Genomic DNA, 18,606 nt, shown 5'->3' with positions numbered 1-18,606 from the left:
GATGGTGATAAGTGTCATCATGCTATGTTGTGTGGTGTCGCCACCTGGGGGAGAAACTTCAAAATGCTGCAGTAGACATTTGTTTGGTAGCAGTATTGTGCTGTTTTCACTTTGTCATATCATTCATTCATCTCTTTCTTGTCTTCTTTCATGTTCTTCTGACTCATGTTATGCTCATTGAAACTCGTATAAGCTAAAGACATGGCATGGGAGCTTTTTGCCTTTTATCAAATGGGAAAGTAAAAATGCAACTGGTAATATTGGGAAAAAGAGGGGTGTGGGAATGGGAAAGAGGCAAGAAGATTCGACACCTTCTGATTGTCTGTGGTATTTTGATAACATTTCAATGTCATGATTCAGAAATCTTAATTTAAGCTAAATATAATGTTGTCTGTCTTTTGACTTTTGGAGTGAATTGTGAAATATGAATTAGAATTTTTCCTTGAGCAGTTTGAATTTTTTTGATGCATCATGATGACCTTTTTAGACGCAAACTCCTCAATCACTGATACAAACACAGTGCTTACGCTCCCGTTTACTTTCTTTTTTTCCCCTTCTGTCTCTCTCTTAAACTCTCAAATCCACACAGTCTCTCACTCCTCCGCTGGTTTGGACGATGGCTTCTGGTTATCAGTTGGAAGGCAGGCACAGTGTGTGTGTGTGGCATTGCATGACAGGCCAGGGGTCGATAGCATTACAAGGCGTGTGCGTATGGCCGCACATCCGTGTAAGTGTGTGTGTGCCTCTTGGCTGCCAGTTTCCTGTGTCTGCATTTGAATTACAAAAGCAAGAGGAGCTGGCATGAAAATAGAAAAAATGTTTATCTGTTAGCCTCTCTCGCCTCTACGTATACACACACACACTTCTTACTGAACACAGAGAGACGGGAGAGTAAACGGTCTGCAGCTGAGACCAGAAATGGGTCAGAGTGTCCTTCATTGCATTTCTTTGCATCTTTTCATTTATGGAATATTTTGGCGTGAAACAAACATGAAAAAGAGGATGTTGACAGGTGGGTTGACATAGCGTTTGTACACAGGGGTATACGTTTCCAGATAAACCTACATACGGTTAATGTAAATAGCCGAAAAAATACTAATTGTTCAGTGTAAATGTAGAAGAAATGGAAGACTGTTTTGGTCTGTTTGTAAATCACATCACAGGAAAGCAGTGTGTACCTGCATGGAAAAGACTGAGCTGCTGCAGCCCTGTCATGTCAATCATCACTCGCTTTCTGTCCGCTGTGCAGAAGAATCAACAATCAACATTTGAGCATGATACATCGATTCCTGTGATTGTGGTTCTATGTATATAAATTTAGGTCACCTCTATGCCATATTAAAATATTATGCCAGTTGATATGTACATGCAATGACAAGACCTGACATTTATATAAGCTATTGCAAGTGGTATATTCCAGGTTATACTGGGAATGTTATACATGTGCCATATTGGACATTATTTAATATATTTTATTGGTCAATATTGGATATATAGTGGTATTTAAATATGCATACTCTTTTCCACTATTATTACATTTAGATTTTAGATTATCTTTGCTAACACTCACTTAAAATATAAAGCTTTAAAAACTCTAACTTCACTGTTAAATGTAAACTTTAGTAAATCTCTAAATATCCAATTTTTGACCTGTACGTTTTAATGTTGTAATGCCCAATTTTACTTTTAGCATTTGAAACGATTGATACAAAACCTGAATAGGATTTTAATATCAGGCATTTATCGGTTATTGGTCCACGGATGATCATAATTATTAGCTTGTTGGTATCGACCAGCATTTTTTATATCAGTGCATCCCTAATTATTACACTTATTTTTTTCCTAAAACACATTAGATTGTGATGTGAATGGGAATTCGGGAGGTTCTGGATATTGAGCCCTGATCTGCTTCCATTTAACTTCCTCTCTCACTCTTTCTCTCACACACAAGAGGCATATGTAATTTGTGGTTTCTTAAAGGGATAGTTCACCCAAAAATGAAAATTCTGTCCAAACCCGTAAGACTTTCGTTCATCTTCGGAACACAAATGAAGACTTTTCTAATGAAATCTGAGAGCTTTCTGTCCCTCCGTTGAAAGTCTACGCAACTACCAATTTCAAACCCCAGAAAGGTAGTAAATACATCATTAAAGTAATTCATGTGACTCCAGTGGTTTAACCTTAATGTTATGAAGAGATGCGAGTGCTTTATTTACGGAAAAACAACAACATAATTTACCATTTTATTTATAAAATATTAATCTCCAAAGCGCATTCACAAGAGCACCAGAACGTATGCATGTTTTGTTGACTCGAGAGCAGACGCTGTTGCATGAACACGTGTTGGAGATATAATATTAAGTAAATAAAATTGTAAATTGTTTGGTAGCACTTATTTTAAGGTGATGTAGTTACATGTTACTATATGTACTTAATAGTAATAACAGTGCATAATTACAAGTAACTAACCCTAAAGCTAACCCTAACTGTAACTCTATAGTAAGTGCATGTAGTATTTAATTAATATTACTCAGTACTTATTTGAGCAAGTACAGTGTAACTACATCACCTTAAAATATAGTGTGACCTTGTTTTTCTGTGCAAACAAAGCACTCTGGAGTCATTTGGATTACTTTAATGATGTCTTTAGACTCTTAACTCCCTTTCTGGGGCTTGAAAGTGGTAGTTGCGTAGGCTGTCAATGGAGGGACAGAAATCTCTCAGATTTAATTAGAAAGATCTTCATTTGTGTTCCATAGATGATCAAAAGTCATACGTGAGGTTGACAGAATTTACATTTTTGGGTGAACCATCCCTTTAAGTTTCTTAATTCGTACTTTTCATTAGTCATGTCTAATGAGTGTTGTTTTTTGTGGAATGCCATATTTTCAATGCATTTCTGGAATGAAAATGGTGAATATCTTCTTATGATTTCTATTTACCTTCATCCCTTTCCTGTCCTTCTGGGGGGCTCTCTAGATTTTTCTATTACGTATGCAAAATGCACCCCAAATCTCCCACCTCTCCCTAATCCACCAAGCACACAAAGACTGTTTACACTGTGTGTGCATGTTTGAATTGTGATTACACTGGGAACAGTTTAAATTTGATGTGGGTTTAAGGATTAAGGTTGTGTCCGCCTGTAGCCAAGGTGTGAGGTACTGTTGCCAGGATGTGCAATGTGTGTGTGTAAATGTGTGTTATATTTGCTTAAACATGTGATTGTGTGGGCACAAGGACCGTTTTCTTTGAGGAGGCAAGGGAGGCGGTGCCTCTTAAAAACATTGGATGAGAAAATAATCAACAGTACAATAATAATACAAGAAATAATATGAAATATGAGAAGAAATATTGTGCAAAGCACTCATCTTTGTAACACTGTCCAACAGCAACACCAGCAGATGAGCTTTCAGAGAGAGGCAGCGTCTCTTTGGCCTCTTGAGCATTATGTTCTCATACTAGAAGCCCTGAAGCATGAGGGGAGAAACAGACATAAAGTCATGTGAGGGAAGCCAGTATATTCATATGTACTTCACTATGATATACTTGATAGCACAAGTATATCTCTGAGACGTCTATTTGATGTTGGCATTTACATCTGCAAGATGTATTTTTTAGACCGTTTGCTCATCTGCAATACGTCTCTAGGGCGTTTCCTGTTAGATGTCATATAGACATTTAAAAAGACATCTTTAAGATGTTTAAGATTTACAAAGCATGTAAAACTGCTTTTTTTAATGCCGGGGACACACTTAACGACCAGCTGAAACAATCTTAAGACTGAACTGAACACACTTTCAGACTGTTTCCAACAACTGGAGCAGATTTTAAACACCGACTGTGAACACTGACTGAACGCGACTCGGAACGTTTGGGCATGATCACGTGCAAGTGTCAAATTACAGTCATAATCGGCCTTACAGTCGTTAAGTGTGTCCTCGGCTTAAGACGTTTATCAGATGTTTTACACCGCAGATGCTTTCCAGATTAAGAGATCTTTAGCAGACATCTTACAGATGTACCTGACCTATCATGATTGCAACCAGTCCGTAAATCAGCCTGAATTGGTCAAACTTTTGTAGTTGGTTTTAATAAATATAGTGTTTGTTGCTTGTTGATAGTGTAAGGCCTTGTCCACACTAATACGTTTTCGTTAGAAAACGCATATTTTTCTCTCCATTTTGGCCTTCCGTCTACACTGAGACAGCATTTTTAATTTGAAAATGCTGTTTTCGTGTTGTAGAGTGGATTATGAAGGTATTTAAAAATGATGCATGTTTAGTCATGTGACGTATATTGAATCGATAGATATGTATGTTTATACCGCCATGTGCTATTCACTTTCACACAGTTGCTAAAGATATGCTACTTTGCACACTCTTCATATCACATTCCTGCAAAGATGGCAGAAAAATTTACTCTCAACTGCTTTCATGTTTTGCTGCAGGACAGCACTTGCATTTTAGACCAGACATATAATGGTGAGTGAGTGCATCCTGGGCGCATCAGTGAATGGTGAGATATTTTGCTAAATAAAATGATCCTGCCAGAAGAATTGCCTGATAACTCATTGCCTGATATTATGACTTGTTCTGTCTGTATCATCTCAGTGAGCGTTTATGAGGTTTTACGCATTCGCAAATTCAAGGTGAATTTAGCGTTTTTCGACATTTCAGTGTGGACAAGAAACTTTTGGAAAACACTAGTGTGGCAGAGAGCGTTTTGAAACACAACACCGTTTTCAAATGTATCTGGAGTAGGCCTAATGTAGACGTAGCCTTAAATATAGGCTGTTAAATTAACCCAGAAACGGTGTAAAAGAATCAAAGTCAGAACATGAATTTATATAGCATTAAATGCTCTTCCTTGACAAAAATAATCAATTTGACTTGAATCTAATTTAATTAGGCTTATACACAAAAGGAGAACATTTTAACCAGATAAATTACATAAAACCTTTTTTTTTAACCTCAAAATGCGACTAATAGCCACCAAAATAATACAGGTGGCACAATAGAAAACCATATGATAAATCAGAGTTCATGGTGTTATGGGTCACACAGTGACCAAAACACCATGACTAACACACACAAGACTAAAGTAATGCTATAAATATAAACTAAATGTAAACAGAAATTGTAACACCCTAATGTTTAAAATCGACAACAAGTATAAGAAACAAAACCATTTAAATAATATGTGTGTCACATAGGGATTTTTTTAATACAGTTTTTCACCGTACGTTATATGGTAATATGGTACTTGCAATAAATACAACAAAATTACATATAATGTGATGGTAAACATTTACAGTTTTTCATCTTATATGGTCAGGTAACCAATTAAACTTTTTTTACTGTAGCATTTTTTTTATTATTTGACAAACGTTTTTACAGTATAGTTTTTCAATAAATATAAAGTCATAAAAGCTGCATACTTTTTACAAATGAAATATAGCATGTCACACTGTAGGATGCAATTTGTCACTGCTTGAAATTTTATGTTAACTCACCAAATAGTACAGTAGTAGTGAGGGATGTTGTAAGATATATTTTGAAGCTTCAAACAAGATTTAGCATAAACCAAAAATCTATGGGTGGGAAAAAATGCTATTTCAGGTGGGGGAAAAAAAATTCTACATTTTATGTCACAACTTAGGCTAACGTTTATTTTTTTTTTTACTGAAAAATGTGGTACAGATATTTGGGTCTATGAATTCAGTTTTGCACAAGGTCGTGTGTGTGTGTGAGAATAGGCTCTGTGACTCTTGGCCCTGAAACACAAACATATCAGAGGCCACCCTCTGCCCCGATAATCCTTTCAGATAGAGGTGATACACACACACTAAAGAGAGGTAATTAATAGTGCCACAGAGCAGCTCTTATGCACCGAGAATCGGATGAAGGAGGGGTCGCCCTGTCGTCTTTTTCTTTTTCTTTCCCCTGTCAGTCTTCCTCCCTTTTCCGGCACATTCGAGCACGAGTGTGATAACAGAAGCTCAAGGTCAGGGGAGGGGGGCACAGCGTAGGTGCGACGGTGGGGAGAGTCTTCCTAAACACCAATTTGCATGAGATATCAGCAAGAATGAAAAAATGTAGAGAAAGAAAAATAGATGGATAGTGAAGGTACAGTATAGATGAACAGAGAGAGAAACAGGAGACGAAAGAACAACATAAAGATTAGAAGGTAGTGAGTAAGAAGGAGCATAAGAAACACTTATGGAGAAAGGGAAGTTTAAAAGCAGGAATGTGGAAAACTGGTTAAAATTAATTTTCCCAAGTCTACAGGAAAAAAAAGAGAGAAACCCCAAAATAATCCAAAAACTCAAAATAAATATACGTCTTTCTTTTGAGTTGTCCTCACTGTGTCCAAACAACAAACAAACCAGTATAGTCCAGTTTGTGAACAAATGACTTGTATGAGATGATTCTTTTTTAATGAATCAGTTATAAAGATGTTGGATCTGATGAGAGATCTGTGTGAACCCGTCTAGCGACTCATTCACTGACTCATCTGGTGTTGATCCTGACTCGCTGGGCCACAAGTCTTTGATTTTGCCATGCTGATGCTTAACTCAAAAATGTAAAGAACTGTGAACTGTTATGTGTGCTTAAGACTTCTAACATTTAAATCTAATTATTGTCTATTTCTAATTATTGAGTGGTTGTTCACATGGGAGCAAGTAGAAAAGAGATACACTACTGTTCAAAAGTTTGGGGTTGGTAAGATTTTTTTAAAATATATAATATTTATATAACATTTTAGAAATATTTTTTAAAGAAATGTCTAATGCTCACCGATTTAATTTATATTTTTTTTAAATATTATTACAATTTATTAAATATATTAAAACTGTTTTCTATTTTAATATATTTTGAAGTGTAATTTATTCCTGTGGGCTTCATGATCCTTCAGAAATCATTCTAGGATGCTGATTTGGTGCTTAAGAAACATTTCTTAACATTGTCAATGTTGAAAACCATTATGCTGCTTAATATTTTTGGTGAAAACCATGATATATTTTTCACTTTAGTATAAACCAAAAATCTGAGGGGGAAAAATGTTTTAATATATTTTGTTCTGTAGAAGGTTAAAAAGAACTGCATTTATTTTAAATAGAAACATTTTGTAGCATTAAAAATGTTTTTACTGTCACTTTTCATCAATTTAACAATCATCTGAATGAAAGTATTAATTTTTTTTATCAAAAAATCTACATATTTTGGTGGTGTTCTCCTCAAAACGTAAGTATTCAAATAATGTTATTTTTTTATTCATTAGCATTTTTATTTAGAAAGGGCTAATAATTAATTAAGGAACTGCTTTGTGGAATCGAAATTCAAATTAAAACCAATCAATTTCGATTCCCATCGTAAGTTAGTGGTTTCAAGGGTGTGCTGTGTGGATGCTTATTGGCCCAGGTCAAAAGAAGGCTCTAAGTTTCTCATTGATTCCTCCTTCAAAGTTCTCACCCATTTCTCACATCCACCAGGCAATCCATCGCTTGGAAAAGTAACAGCATATCTCTCCTCAATATGCCAAATGAATTGAGGTGTCATATATGTCCATAGCACATACAGTACAGGACGAGTTACACTGAAGTATAATACTTAGAGTAAAGGGTTTGACCAAAACTCTATGCATGAGCAATAGTGATGCTTGATTAGCAAATATACCTAATAAAGGCCAGTGGAAGGCAAACCGTGCCATGAGTTTGGGGGGTTAGAGAGAGTGAGTGAGTGAGTGAGCGACAGAGAGAGAGAAGGGTGGGTGTCTGGGGGGGTAACCGGTGGTGTCTTTGTGATGGAGATGGAGAAGTCTCCAGCGCTGAGCTGATAATGACCAACGGTTCTAATAGCATTCACCCCTCCACCCTTTAACCACTCAAGCGGAAAACGGACAGAAAGGAAGAGAGAGAGTGTGTGGAACGGAGGAAGATATGTTTAAAATATGACGTAGTGGGACCGCGTGTGTCCTGGCTTATTGAAAATTTGTGTATATGAGTGTGTGTATGTTTCGACGCCCCCTTGAGGAGACATTAAAAGACAATATGTGTGTAGTTTTCGGGCACGACGCACACACACGCACACAAACATGCTCGCACCAGTCAGCTTACCCTCTTTATCGTGCTGTATTTACGGAGGGCGATGGAGCGTGAAACGCCTTTGGGCTCCCCGGGACCAGATGGAGAAACACACACACATACACACACTCCAAAGGCGGCCTTATCACCAGCGCATTACTGGGATTTGTTGATACCCTCGGTAATCACTCCCTTATATCACCTCAAAGAAAAGGAAAATATACAGATTATATGAATGTCTGTGAGAAAAAGTGGGAGGAGGAGACAGAGTGGATGATGGGAGAAAGAGAGAGTGAATGGGGGTCATCATTCACTAGCGAGATGGGAAATGTAAGTGAGGTTTATAATAACAGAACCGAGTGAAAGGAATTGAGTGAAGTAGAGTAATATAACGCAGGTAGTCGGCTACCGCTGACATACACACGCTCACAAAGGGCACAGCTGAGAGGCCGAGGTGCATTCACACACTTGACATGAGCGTGTTGTATTCTTGTGTGTGTTTAGTGAGTGTTCTGGTAGTGGTTGTGCCCAAATTCATGTCACCCTAATTGGAGGTTTCTTAACCTGACTGCTTGTTAGCTTGTCACACAGTAGATGCTTTTGTTACAAAGGGTTTGTTATTATGAGCATAGCAGCCTGCTACAGGACGTTCGCAGAATGTCAGAGCTGCTCTTTTCCACACTATGAAAGCATGAAGTGACCAGGGACTGTCAAAAATGGACAAAAGTGACCTATAATGTATATTAGCAAAATTGTCCGTTTGACTAATGCCATTCATTGTTGGGAAAAAAGCAGAGATGGTTTTGCAACACAGGAGAACGAGTAAATAATGACAGAATGTCTATTTTTCTGTTAATTATCCCTTTACATCAGTGGGTCTCAACCAGGGGCTCTCGGCAAACTTTCAAGCGGGCCTTAAAATGATTTAAAATAAGTTTAATTGCAAAATAAGCTAAAACAACAACAAAAACAGTTTTTCATTTTTCTTTGAAGAACCAGGGTTCCCACTGGATATACGATGAAGCCTATAAAAGTGGGATTTCTAGACCAGGAAAAGTCAAGTAAATTAATCAAATATAATGTGAATGACTTTTTTTATGATGAATATAGATTTTTCTAGTAATGCCAAGCTTGAAATTGTGAGAAAACATAAATAAGGCAAAATTATTTTGAAAAAATAAATAGAGGAAGTATTGTTGTGGAAAATGGCCGGCCTTGGAGTCAAGAAGGTTGAAAACCACTGTTTGAAATGGTACAATACTGAGTGTGAATGACGGAACTGCTTCACTGTTTTTCTTTTGACAGACTGTAAATACAAGAGAGTACTTTGGTGCACTTTGTCAGTCGAGGCGTCAAACTCTCTTTTAAAGATTTCGGTAATTTGGTAATCATTCTCCCTTTGCTCTGTTTGTTTCTCTGTAGACCACTTTGGGACCTCTCAACAAGTCCAGTGATCCAGAGGCCTGCAGGAAACCTGCCTACTGTTATAACTGCTCTAAGAGAGGACACTTTGGGCATGTAAGTGGATTGGCCTCATCCGTGGGCCATCACATGGGTGTGCTGATGTTGTGATGTCACTTTTGCTTTCTGCAATGGATAACAACCACACATTTCCACACACAAACTAAATGAAAACCCCTGCTTGACACCTGTGCCGGCCCCTCATCATTTCACACTGCTCTGTTTGTCATACTTAAACCAATTGACACATTTTCCAAATATGTGATTTACAAAACATACACTGCTGATTTTTTTTTAATTCTTACTCCGTGTGTACAAATCTTTTTGGCATTATGTTATGTTCATATACAACATGCTAATGCTCACCTAACAATATTAAAACTAAAGTATACAGTGTGTGCATGGTTATTATAAAAGTTGATATTCTTATCTTTTTTTTTTCCTAAGCACATTTTAAAAATCCCAAACCACATCAATCTTAATAATAGAAATTGCAAAATTTAGCCATGACCAAAGGACAAGAAATGTTTATTGGGGTAGCAGCATCACCCAAAAAACAGGTTGAGAAGAAAAGATATTAATTGTAAAAGACTTTAAGAATTAAGGTAAAGAATTAGGTGTGAAACCATCAGGAAGCCTTTAGTCTTCAGTGCCACCGTTTTCCAGAACTGCATCCTGTAAAGGAAAACGTGCTTAATAACAATGCACATGTTAATATAAGGCTTTTTTCCACCTCCAGCCCTTGTTAATAATTATATGTAACTTATAAATGATTATATACAAAACTAGAAGTAGTTATTAAGATTGATGTGGTTTGGAATTGGTAAAATGTGCTTGAAAAATATATGGTATAATGACTTGCACACACTGTATTCACTACCGTTCAAAAGTTTGAGATATAAAGATATAGCCATAAAGAAATAGCCTACATTTATTTAGCAAGAGTGCATTAAATTGATAAAGTGACAGTAAAGACTTTTACATTGTTACAAAACATCAATACTGCTCTTTTGAACATTTAAAAAAAATGTATTGGCTTCCACAAAAAATATTAAGCAGTATAACCATTTTTAACATTGATAATAAAAATATATTTTGGAATATTGGAATGGTTTCTGAAGGACCATGTGACACTGAAAACTGGAGAATTGATGCTGAAAATTCAGCTTTGCCATCACAGGAATAAATTACATTTTAAAATATAATTAAATAGAAACAAATTTAAAGTAATGAATAATATGAGGTGCTAAAGTGTGTGTTTTCTGCAGGAATGCTCTCAGAGGAGAATGTATAACGGGACGTATCCCACCCTGCCCATGATTACTTATTATGACACAACAAAGGACATCAATTGCCGGGAGCACAGACTAAAAAAGAAGGCCAGAGGTTTGTTGGAAACTTTCAGATAAGTTGAATTGATAGACACTGATCAAACTGATCAGATATAAGGACATGCGTTTCTCTTACAGATCTTCAGGATGCCGGATTGATGTCCACTGATGGAGGCGGTTTTACATCTACCCCTCAACCGCCCAGGAAGAAACAAAAAAACAGCCACAAACAGTCTCCGTACCCACACAACACTCACACTAACAACCAGCGCACACCGAAGAGACGCATCGCACACACGCCCAAACATCATCAACAAGCGCACCAACACTTGAGTGTCAAGCAGAACTCACAAACACCAGGGAGCCACGGCAAAGGCAAGTTTATACCACAGCAGCAAAGCCAGAAGGAAGCCAAAAAGAAGAAAAAGAAAAAATCTTCAGTTATAGTTATAGATGAAGATGCAGACTTTCTTAGAGGTGGCAAAAAGGGCCCTCACTGGACAGGGTTTTTTCCGTCTCCCCGGAAAGCCAATATGAAGCTGAAAAAGGCCTTTGGAATAGAAAAGAACAATAAAAAGAAAACGGAAACAACAACGAAAAAGAGGGAGAGGAAACTGAAAAAGAGACAAAAAAAAGCAGCAAACGATTCTTCCGTGTATCCATCTGATGAAAACCTTTTTCAAATTAAACAAAGAAAGGTTAAAAAACGTTCCTAAAAATGCCAAAGCATGCGAATATGACTTCAGATGATTCCATCACCAATGCTGGCTTTCTCAGGTTGGCTAGTTGGTTTTGGTCCGTCTTCTTCCATCCACGTTTTCATGTACAGTATTAGAATTTCTTTAGGATTGTTCTTGGAAAACGAATCAATGCAAATAAGCCCCTCTTGCCCAAATACAATTAAAGTGCTGTTGAATATTGTGAATGTTAAATTGATCACATCTCATTTCAGAGGTTAAAAAAATAGGGAAAACAAATGAATATTGAAATAGCAAATTCACTGTGTCAGTGTTTGGTGCGTTTCACTTTCACAGAATTGTAAAAGAACTATTAATTGCTTGGCTGCATTACACAATGTTTTTCATGTACGAAACTGACTTAGTTTCGATAGGTTTAGCAAACATTCGAGTTCTCTTATTTTATGTACATGCTGAGTTCTGTAACACCATGATTAAATTAAAGTCTGTTCGTTTTGATATCCTGTTTGAGATCTTTTGTATTAACGTCTATTTTAAAGGCGCGATTTTTAGCCTGCTAGCATTGTAAGCATTACGATCCTGCAAATTGCCGTCCAAAGCCACGCCTCCTCCAAAACACATGAACGCACACAGACCAGAAGCGAGACGACCAGAGACGACATTGGATTACATCATGTGTCATTCACTGGTGAGAAAACTTTACAGTACAGTGAATAACAGTACTAACGAACATAAATAACTGTTTGCCTGCCATTCTCTCTCTGTCTACACAGTGTACGTGAACGCGTTGATGATGTATGATGTCTGTGTGAACAAGCTGTGCAGTGGTATGCAAACACACGTTGACTGACAGGGAACTCATGCTTTCATTTCATTCGGACCGAATGCAATGATTGAACGAATATTTTATGGTCCTACGCCGTCCACAAACGATATATACAGTACTGTGCAAAAGTCCCCCCCCCCCCCCCAAAAAATGGTTTTAAGTCAGTTATTTATATATTTTGCTGTAGTTTGTCAGTAGGAAATATCAGTTTACATTTCCAAACATTCTTTTTGCCATTAATTGTAATAATCCAGTGAGTGTCTGACAACAGCCGGTATGATCGGATCTCACCATCATCGAGTCTGTCTGTGATTACATGGAGGAACAGAAAAAACTGAGACAGACTAAATCCAGAAGAACTGCGGGAACATCTCCAAGATACTTGAAGAAACCTTCCTGCAAAGCTACCTGAAAAACTATGCGCAAGTGTACCTGGACAAAAGCCGTTTTAAACGCAAAGGGTCGTTACACTAGCCTGGCAAGCCAGACCTACATCAAGATGTTAGGTCTGGCAACTCACCATAGACACGGCTCAATCCGAGGGGCGGGATAAACGGCTGTCTTTCAAATTCAATCTGCACGCAATAGGACAGCGCTTCAACCAACTAGAGCGTTTTCCCAACAGCGGAGCTAACGTTAGTTGATAGATTCAACTTTTGAATCTGGCCGGCAAAACTACGAACACATCTTCCTTTTTTAAGAATGACTTAAGTGCTGTCCTATGCTCTTTTCTCAAAGAAAAGCTTAACTCCAAGTCCTCCAGAGTCGCGGCCAAAGCCGATTCGAAAGACTGTTCTCCAGCAGCAGCTCTTCTTTGTTTTCAAGCAACAGTTAGCAGGGAACCGTCGCAACTCTGTCGTCATTATGTTAAGCCCGTCCCACCTACTCTACACGACGTGATTGGCCTGACCCAATTTAGGTTTTTCCAGCACGAAAGTCAATGGAGAGTTGCTAGACTACCCTGGCTGCAAAATACATTTTGCTGCCGCTAGGGTGCGTCTAGATTTCTAGGCTATCGTTACACCATATATTGATTTGAATTAGTTAATAGAAGTTAAATCATAAATAAATTCAATTTGTGATTTTATTTTTGAAAGCATTCTCACTTTACAGCATTTTAACACAAGTGGCAGTACTTTTCACAGTACTGTTGCTATGCAGGAAGGTTTCTTCAAGCATCTTGAAGACATTCCCGCAGTTCTTCTGGATTAAGTTTGTCTCAGTTTTTTCTGTTTCTTCATGTAATCACAGACAGACTCGATGATGGTGAGATCAGATCATACCGGCTGTTATCAGACTCCTTGTGCATACAGAAATCTCACTGGATTATTACAATTAAAGGCAAAAAGAATGTTTGGAAATGTAAACTGATATTTCCTACTGACAAACTACAGCAAAAGATATAAATAACTGACATAAAACCATTTTTTTTAGCATCCCACCAGCTTAACCAATGAGATGAGGTAGGGGGCGGGACTATCTGTTTTATCAATCTGTGGCAGATGTGGGAGTGTTTTGAAATCCAGTTTAAAAGCAGCCATTATTTCTGCAATTTTGTTTCATAAAATAAAATATACCCGGTTTGTGCTTGCCTGTTTTTACTTGCCAAATATCTGTATGCCAGTTGGTGGTGACAAGCGAGTGAGCGAGTAACTGAATCATTCACTCCACCTATTCATTCAACAACGCTGATTCATTCAGGAATGCAACTTTTGCTCAGATACTCTCAATGGTGGATTCTGCTTTTGCGTCATTTGGAACAGTTTTCGTTGTCGGATCAAAACAGATAAGTAACTGGCAATGTCGTGCCTTCAATGTTAAGCTCCTCAATATGAGCTTCTTGTTTATTGAACTTGCAATCATGTTGTTGATCTGAGTATCAGCGCGGCTGTGATTACCTGCAATCTCATATTAAAAATCTGTCCGTTGAACTAAATTCTCACTTTCAGACAAAAATATGCGCTCCACCTTTCTCCTCTTTCCCGTGATTATCTCCTTGAGCTCCAGGTGTTGTGTTTAGGGCTGTTCAGCTTTGAAGTAATGACAGGCAGAAAACAGCTGGTTAAGTGGTTAAACCATTGCCGTTTCTTTCCTTTTCCCTATTTTTCACTTTTTAAGATCCCACATTCCTTTTTATTCTCTATATAATTCCTCCTTTCGCATTTACGGGTTGTGTTTTTGTTAAGAACAACATTTGAGCTCCAGAGGAGTACAGATTTGTTCAATTGTTCTGTCAAATGTTTTTATGCTCTGCAGAACTGTCTCTGTGTGTGTGGATGTTTATGTGAAAGTGTGTGCCATCAAGCTTTTATTGCCTGAAAAGTTTTCAACAGTAAAACAGGAGAGATGATTACTTAAGCCAAATATAAATCCAACACCAAACACGGCAATCCAGCCCACATGCAGAAAAAAGATTTGCAGACAGAATGTCAACTCAAGGGTCCCCCAGGGCTTGGCTGAGATGTGTAAGAGAGATACAGTACGGAGTGAGTGAGTGAAGAAACACGCAGTCACTATTGAAACTGAATATAGTTGTGAATCACTCACACTGATTTTCACTGACTAATTCCTTAGAAATGATTAATCAGGCTGTTTACTGGCATAGTTGGCCACAACACATTCCCAGTAATGTGTCACAACACTTGGACTCAACATACAGCTCTCAAAACAATCACAGTCATCCACTTAAGTGTAATTATTGAATCATACTCAAGGTCATTTTCATTTCAAGGACAGTGTTTGCCTGTAAGGAAGTCTTGTTTGTAAGATTGTGATTTCTAGTTTCCTCTGAATGTTTCCTCCACTACTGTGGTCCATTTCAGCTGTGTGTGACATGTCTTTTTCATTAGTCCAGTTCTCAGTGCAGCCCAACTGGGGCTTAATAAATGCTATATATATGTACAATGCACACAGGCTATAAAAAAACATATAAATATGTCTATAAATCCAGCTTTAAACCCATGAAAGTCAAAATATAATGAAAAATGGGAAAAGTTTGTGGTTAAAATAGATGTTCATAGGTTTTTACAGTACTTTTTATGGTCCCTGCATATGTGCTGATTGCTTGCCAGAAAATGTCACTCAGTGCTGAGAATGGCCAAGTTTATGGAAACCGTGACAGAGTCTGATTTAAAAAAGAAAAGAAAAAAAAGACGTTTTGGTTTGAACTGAAAATGTAATTTGCATGCTCAAATATTTCTGAAGCAGTGTTATTTTAGTATTATATACTATTGTATTTAATAATAGTTTAAAATTAGCTTTGCTTTTTATATTTTGAGGTTTCATTTTAGTTTGTTTTGTGATTTTTATTAGTTTTAGCGTTTTTATATTTCTATATATTTAATTTCAGTTTTAGTAATCTACTACATATGGCAACACTACAATAAGGTCTAATTTGTAAACATGCATTTATTAATGTTAGATAATAAAAATGTTCTTGTTCATGTTAGTTCACAGTGCATTTATGTTAACAGATGGAACTTTTGATCGAAAACATTTCTTAGTAAATGTTGAGATTAACATTAGCTAAGATTAATAATTTTATTTAATTAGCATTTATATTTTATTATGACTGAAAATTATTTTTAATAGTTTTCATTTTAGTTAACAATAACAACCTTGTAGTTTGGCCTAAAATCACTAATTATCCAATAATAAATGCAGGTTTTATTTATTGTGTCAGCTCAAAACATCTAACAGACATCAACTCACGGCACAATAACTACACATTTTTTGAAAACCAGAGCTCTTTCAGAACTGTACGGAAGCCCTAAGAGGCCATGGATTCATTTTATACATTTTTTCTTTCATTTTTTCTTTCAACTTAATTTTCTCGTGATCTCAACATAAAAAGCTTTTTTCTCGTGATCACAACTTAATTTTCTTGTGGTCTTGACATAACGAACGTTGTTTCATGAGAAAACTCAATTTTCTCATGATTGCCATTTAAAAAAAAAAAAAAATATATATATATATATATATATAAATATATAATATAACTTCCATTTTAATACAGCTGTTACATGCTCTTTCTAACGGCTGGGATGATTATAAATTCTTCCATTTAATAGAACATTATATGTGTGTTTGTTACTCTATCACCCTCAAGTGAGAGATAAATGTGGCTTAAAATGAACTAATTTTCAGCATTCTTGGAATGTAAGGAATACTGATACTTGGATTAAAGTCTTAAATCACATTGATTATGTCAACATTTTATGTTTCCACTGCCTTGTAAAGAAACACACATAAAATGAAGGCCTTGGATTTTAATGGCCCAAGTGAAATAAGACGTTCAGTCAAGTTTTTGTGTGATCTGCACAGCAAGTTGTAATTTTTGGGATTAGTTTTTTATCAGCTTGTGTCAGCACAAGGTTGTAGACCTATGATGTGCTAATAACAACAAAACTAATTTACTGGTGTTATTTAACCACTAGAAACAACTTTTTTTGGGACCTATAGAACCAAGAGAAGCTCAACTCATAGTTCATTGCCAAGTTGTAGACAAGTTACCCAGATATTTTTGCCTCCGGTATCATGAAGTCTGCAAATTTCAGCATACTTCTCATCTGACATACTGCTTTTTGCATATTAGTTAAGTATGAATATTTGTAGGGCGGGAGAGAGACTGTCTTCCAGGGTTCCCACGGCCATGGAAAACCTGAAAATAACACATTACAATTCTGATTTCTAGGCCTGGAAAGTTTTCCTGGGAGATACATTGTTTTTTTTTTTTTTTTTTTCTCTAAAGTATTTAATCGGCTAGACATTGCTGTTTGTGAGTGCTTGTGTAGAGTAAACTCCCTCGAGGCAGCGCGATAACATCAGTCTCGTTTGTCATTTGAGGGTCTTATTGAAGATATTTGCACACTAATTTGTACTCTAGGATCATTTAAATCTGTATAAAAGTCATGGAAATACAGGAATTCACAACTGTTAAATGTCATTACACAGGCTGTGATCTCTATTGACAATGCTGTATTTTCAGTTTGCATTTCCATCCTCTCAACAGTCATTCCACCTTTAGTACTTTAGCATAAAGATTTGGGGTTGTTTGATTTAGTACACTTGGGAGACATCCACTGTTATTATGTTATTTACTGTCCATACTAATCCACAGCGGGCATGTAGAATGCAGGGCTCAGAGCTGTTATTAAGTATGCTTAGTACTGACATTCCTCTCCAAATCCCTGTACTTTTGGATGAGTCTCTGTCGAGTTTCCAGCTATCTGTTTCTGTCTCTTAAAAACTCTCTACGAAGGCTGTCAGACTTGTCTGCGTTTAACGTCACTTTGAGATTTCCTCAAATTTCCAGTCGCTGAATAGACTTCTCTCTATTTACCATCCTGAAGGATGAGCAAATGTGACTAGTGACCACGTCACACACTTATCCACACACACACATGTACAGATGCATGTCATCTAAATCACTGCACTGCAACAGGTGTGTAGTCAACAGTGTGCGGATTGGGAATGTGTCCGTTTTATGCTTGTAAATCCGAGTAAAGCCCCACTATACCTCTCCTTCCTCCTCAACCGGTGCTTCATACTGTAGTTTCCAGACAAAAAATAATTTTCATAGAGGGCTCTTATTGCAGAACACAACAAAAAACAACACCAGTGGTGGTCACCCAGTCTAAGTAGATCTAATTAAAAAAGAGAACGGAGTAAATTTCACTACCAGTAAGTGGAGTCTTTAATTTTGTAGAATTTCTTTTGAGGGTTTTAAAAAGTGCATGGTCTTGGTCTTGGTCTTAAATCAGACTCAGTCCTAGACTATCCATGTTACTCACAATTTATTGGTATTTCATCTGAGTATTAAATCCAATATTTTCCACTCTTCATTTTGTGCAAACCTCAAATTTCTGCGATGAACTCGAGCTCTTACTGTAAATAAGTATCAGATCATCTTCCATCACAACCAAACTTTGGCCTGAGATAACTGTAATGACCTACAAATGGTCTATAGGTTATCATTTATAATATGAATGCAATAAAAGGCAACTTCAGTAGAGAGCACACTTTCATGACTAAGTGTGAGTACACTTTTAAAAAAGTGCACTGTAATAATGTAAATTGTGTTTTAATGATTATTTAAAGTATACTTATTTTGATGTGTTGACTAACATACTAAAACACGTGGTCTGCTACTTGATTATCATTTTACCTGTCGTGTGTTGTTAGATTACATTTAAAGGGATGGTTCAC

At 36.9% G+C, this 18,606-nt stretch overlaps 1 protein-coding gene across 1 annotated transcript in view; it reads left to right on the top strand.

Annotated features, from left to right (window-relative positions):
- zcchc7 (zinc finger, CCHC domain containing 7) overlaps nucleotides 1-12,071 on the top strand; it is a 53,767-nt gene extending 41,696 nt beyond the window's left edge. Inside the window, exons 7-9 of the mRNA XM_081360626.1 lie at nucleotides 9,506-9,601; nucleotides 10,813-10,930; nucleotides 11,014-12,071. Coding sequence (XP_081216752.1) covers nucleotides 9,506-9,601; nucleotides 10,813-10,930; nucleotides 11,014-11,591 — 792 coding nt within the window. The 3' untranslated portion in view covers nucleotides 11,592-12,071. The remainder of the gene's footprint in view (nucleotides 1-9,505; nucleotides 9,602-10,812; nucleotides 10,931-11,013) is intronic.
- Nucleotides 12,072-18,606: the final 6,535 nt, after the last annotated feature.

The sequence above is a fragment of the Scardinius erythrophthalmus genome (assembly GCF_964197995.2).
Source record: "Scardinius erythrophthalmus genome assembly, chromosome: 3".
In the NCBI taxonomy this organism is placed as follows: Eukaryota; Metazoa; Chordata; class Actinopteri; order Cypriniformes; family Leuciscidae; genus Scardinius; species Scardinius erythrophthalmus.
The sequence above is the reverse complement of the archived record's forward strand: the minus strand, read 5'-3'. Positions and strand labels throughout refer to the sequence as shown.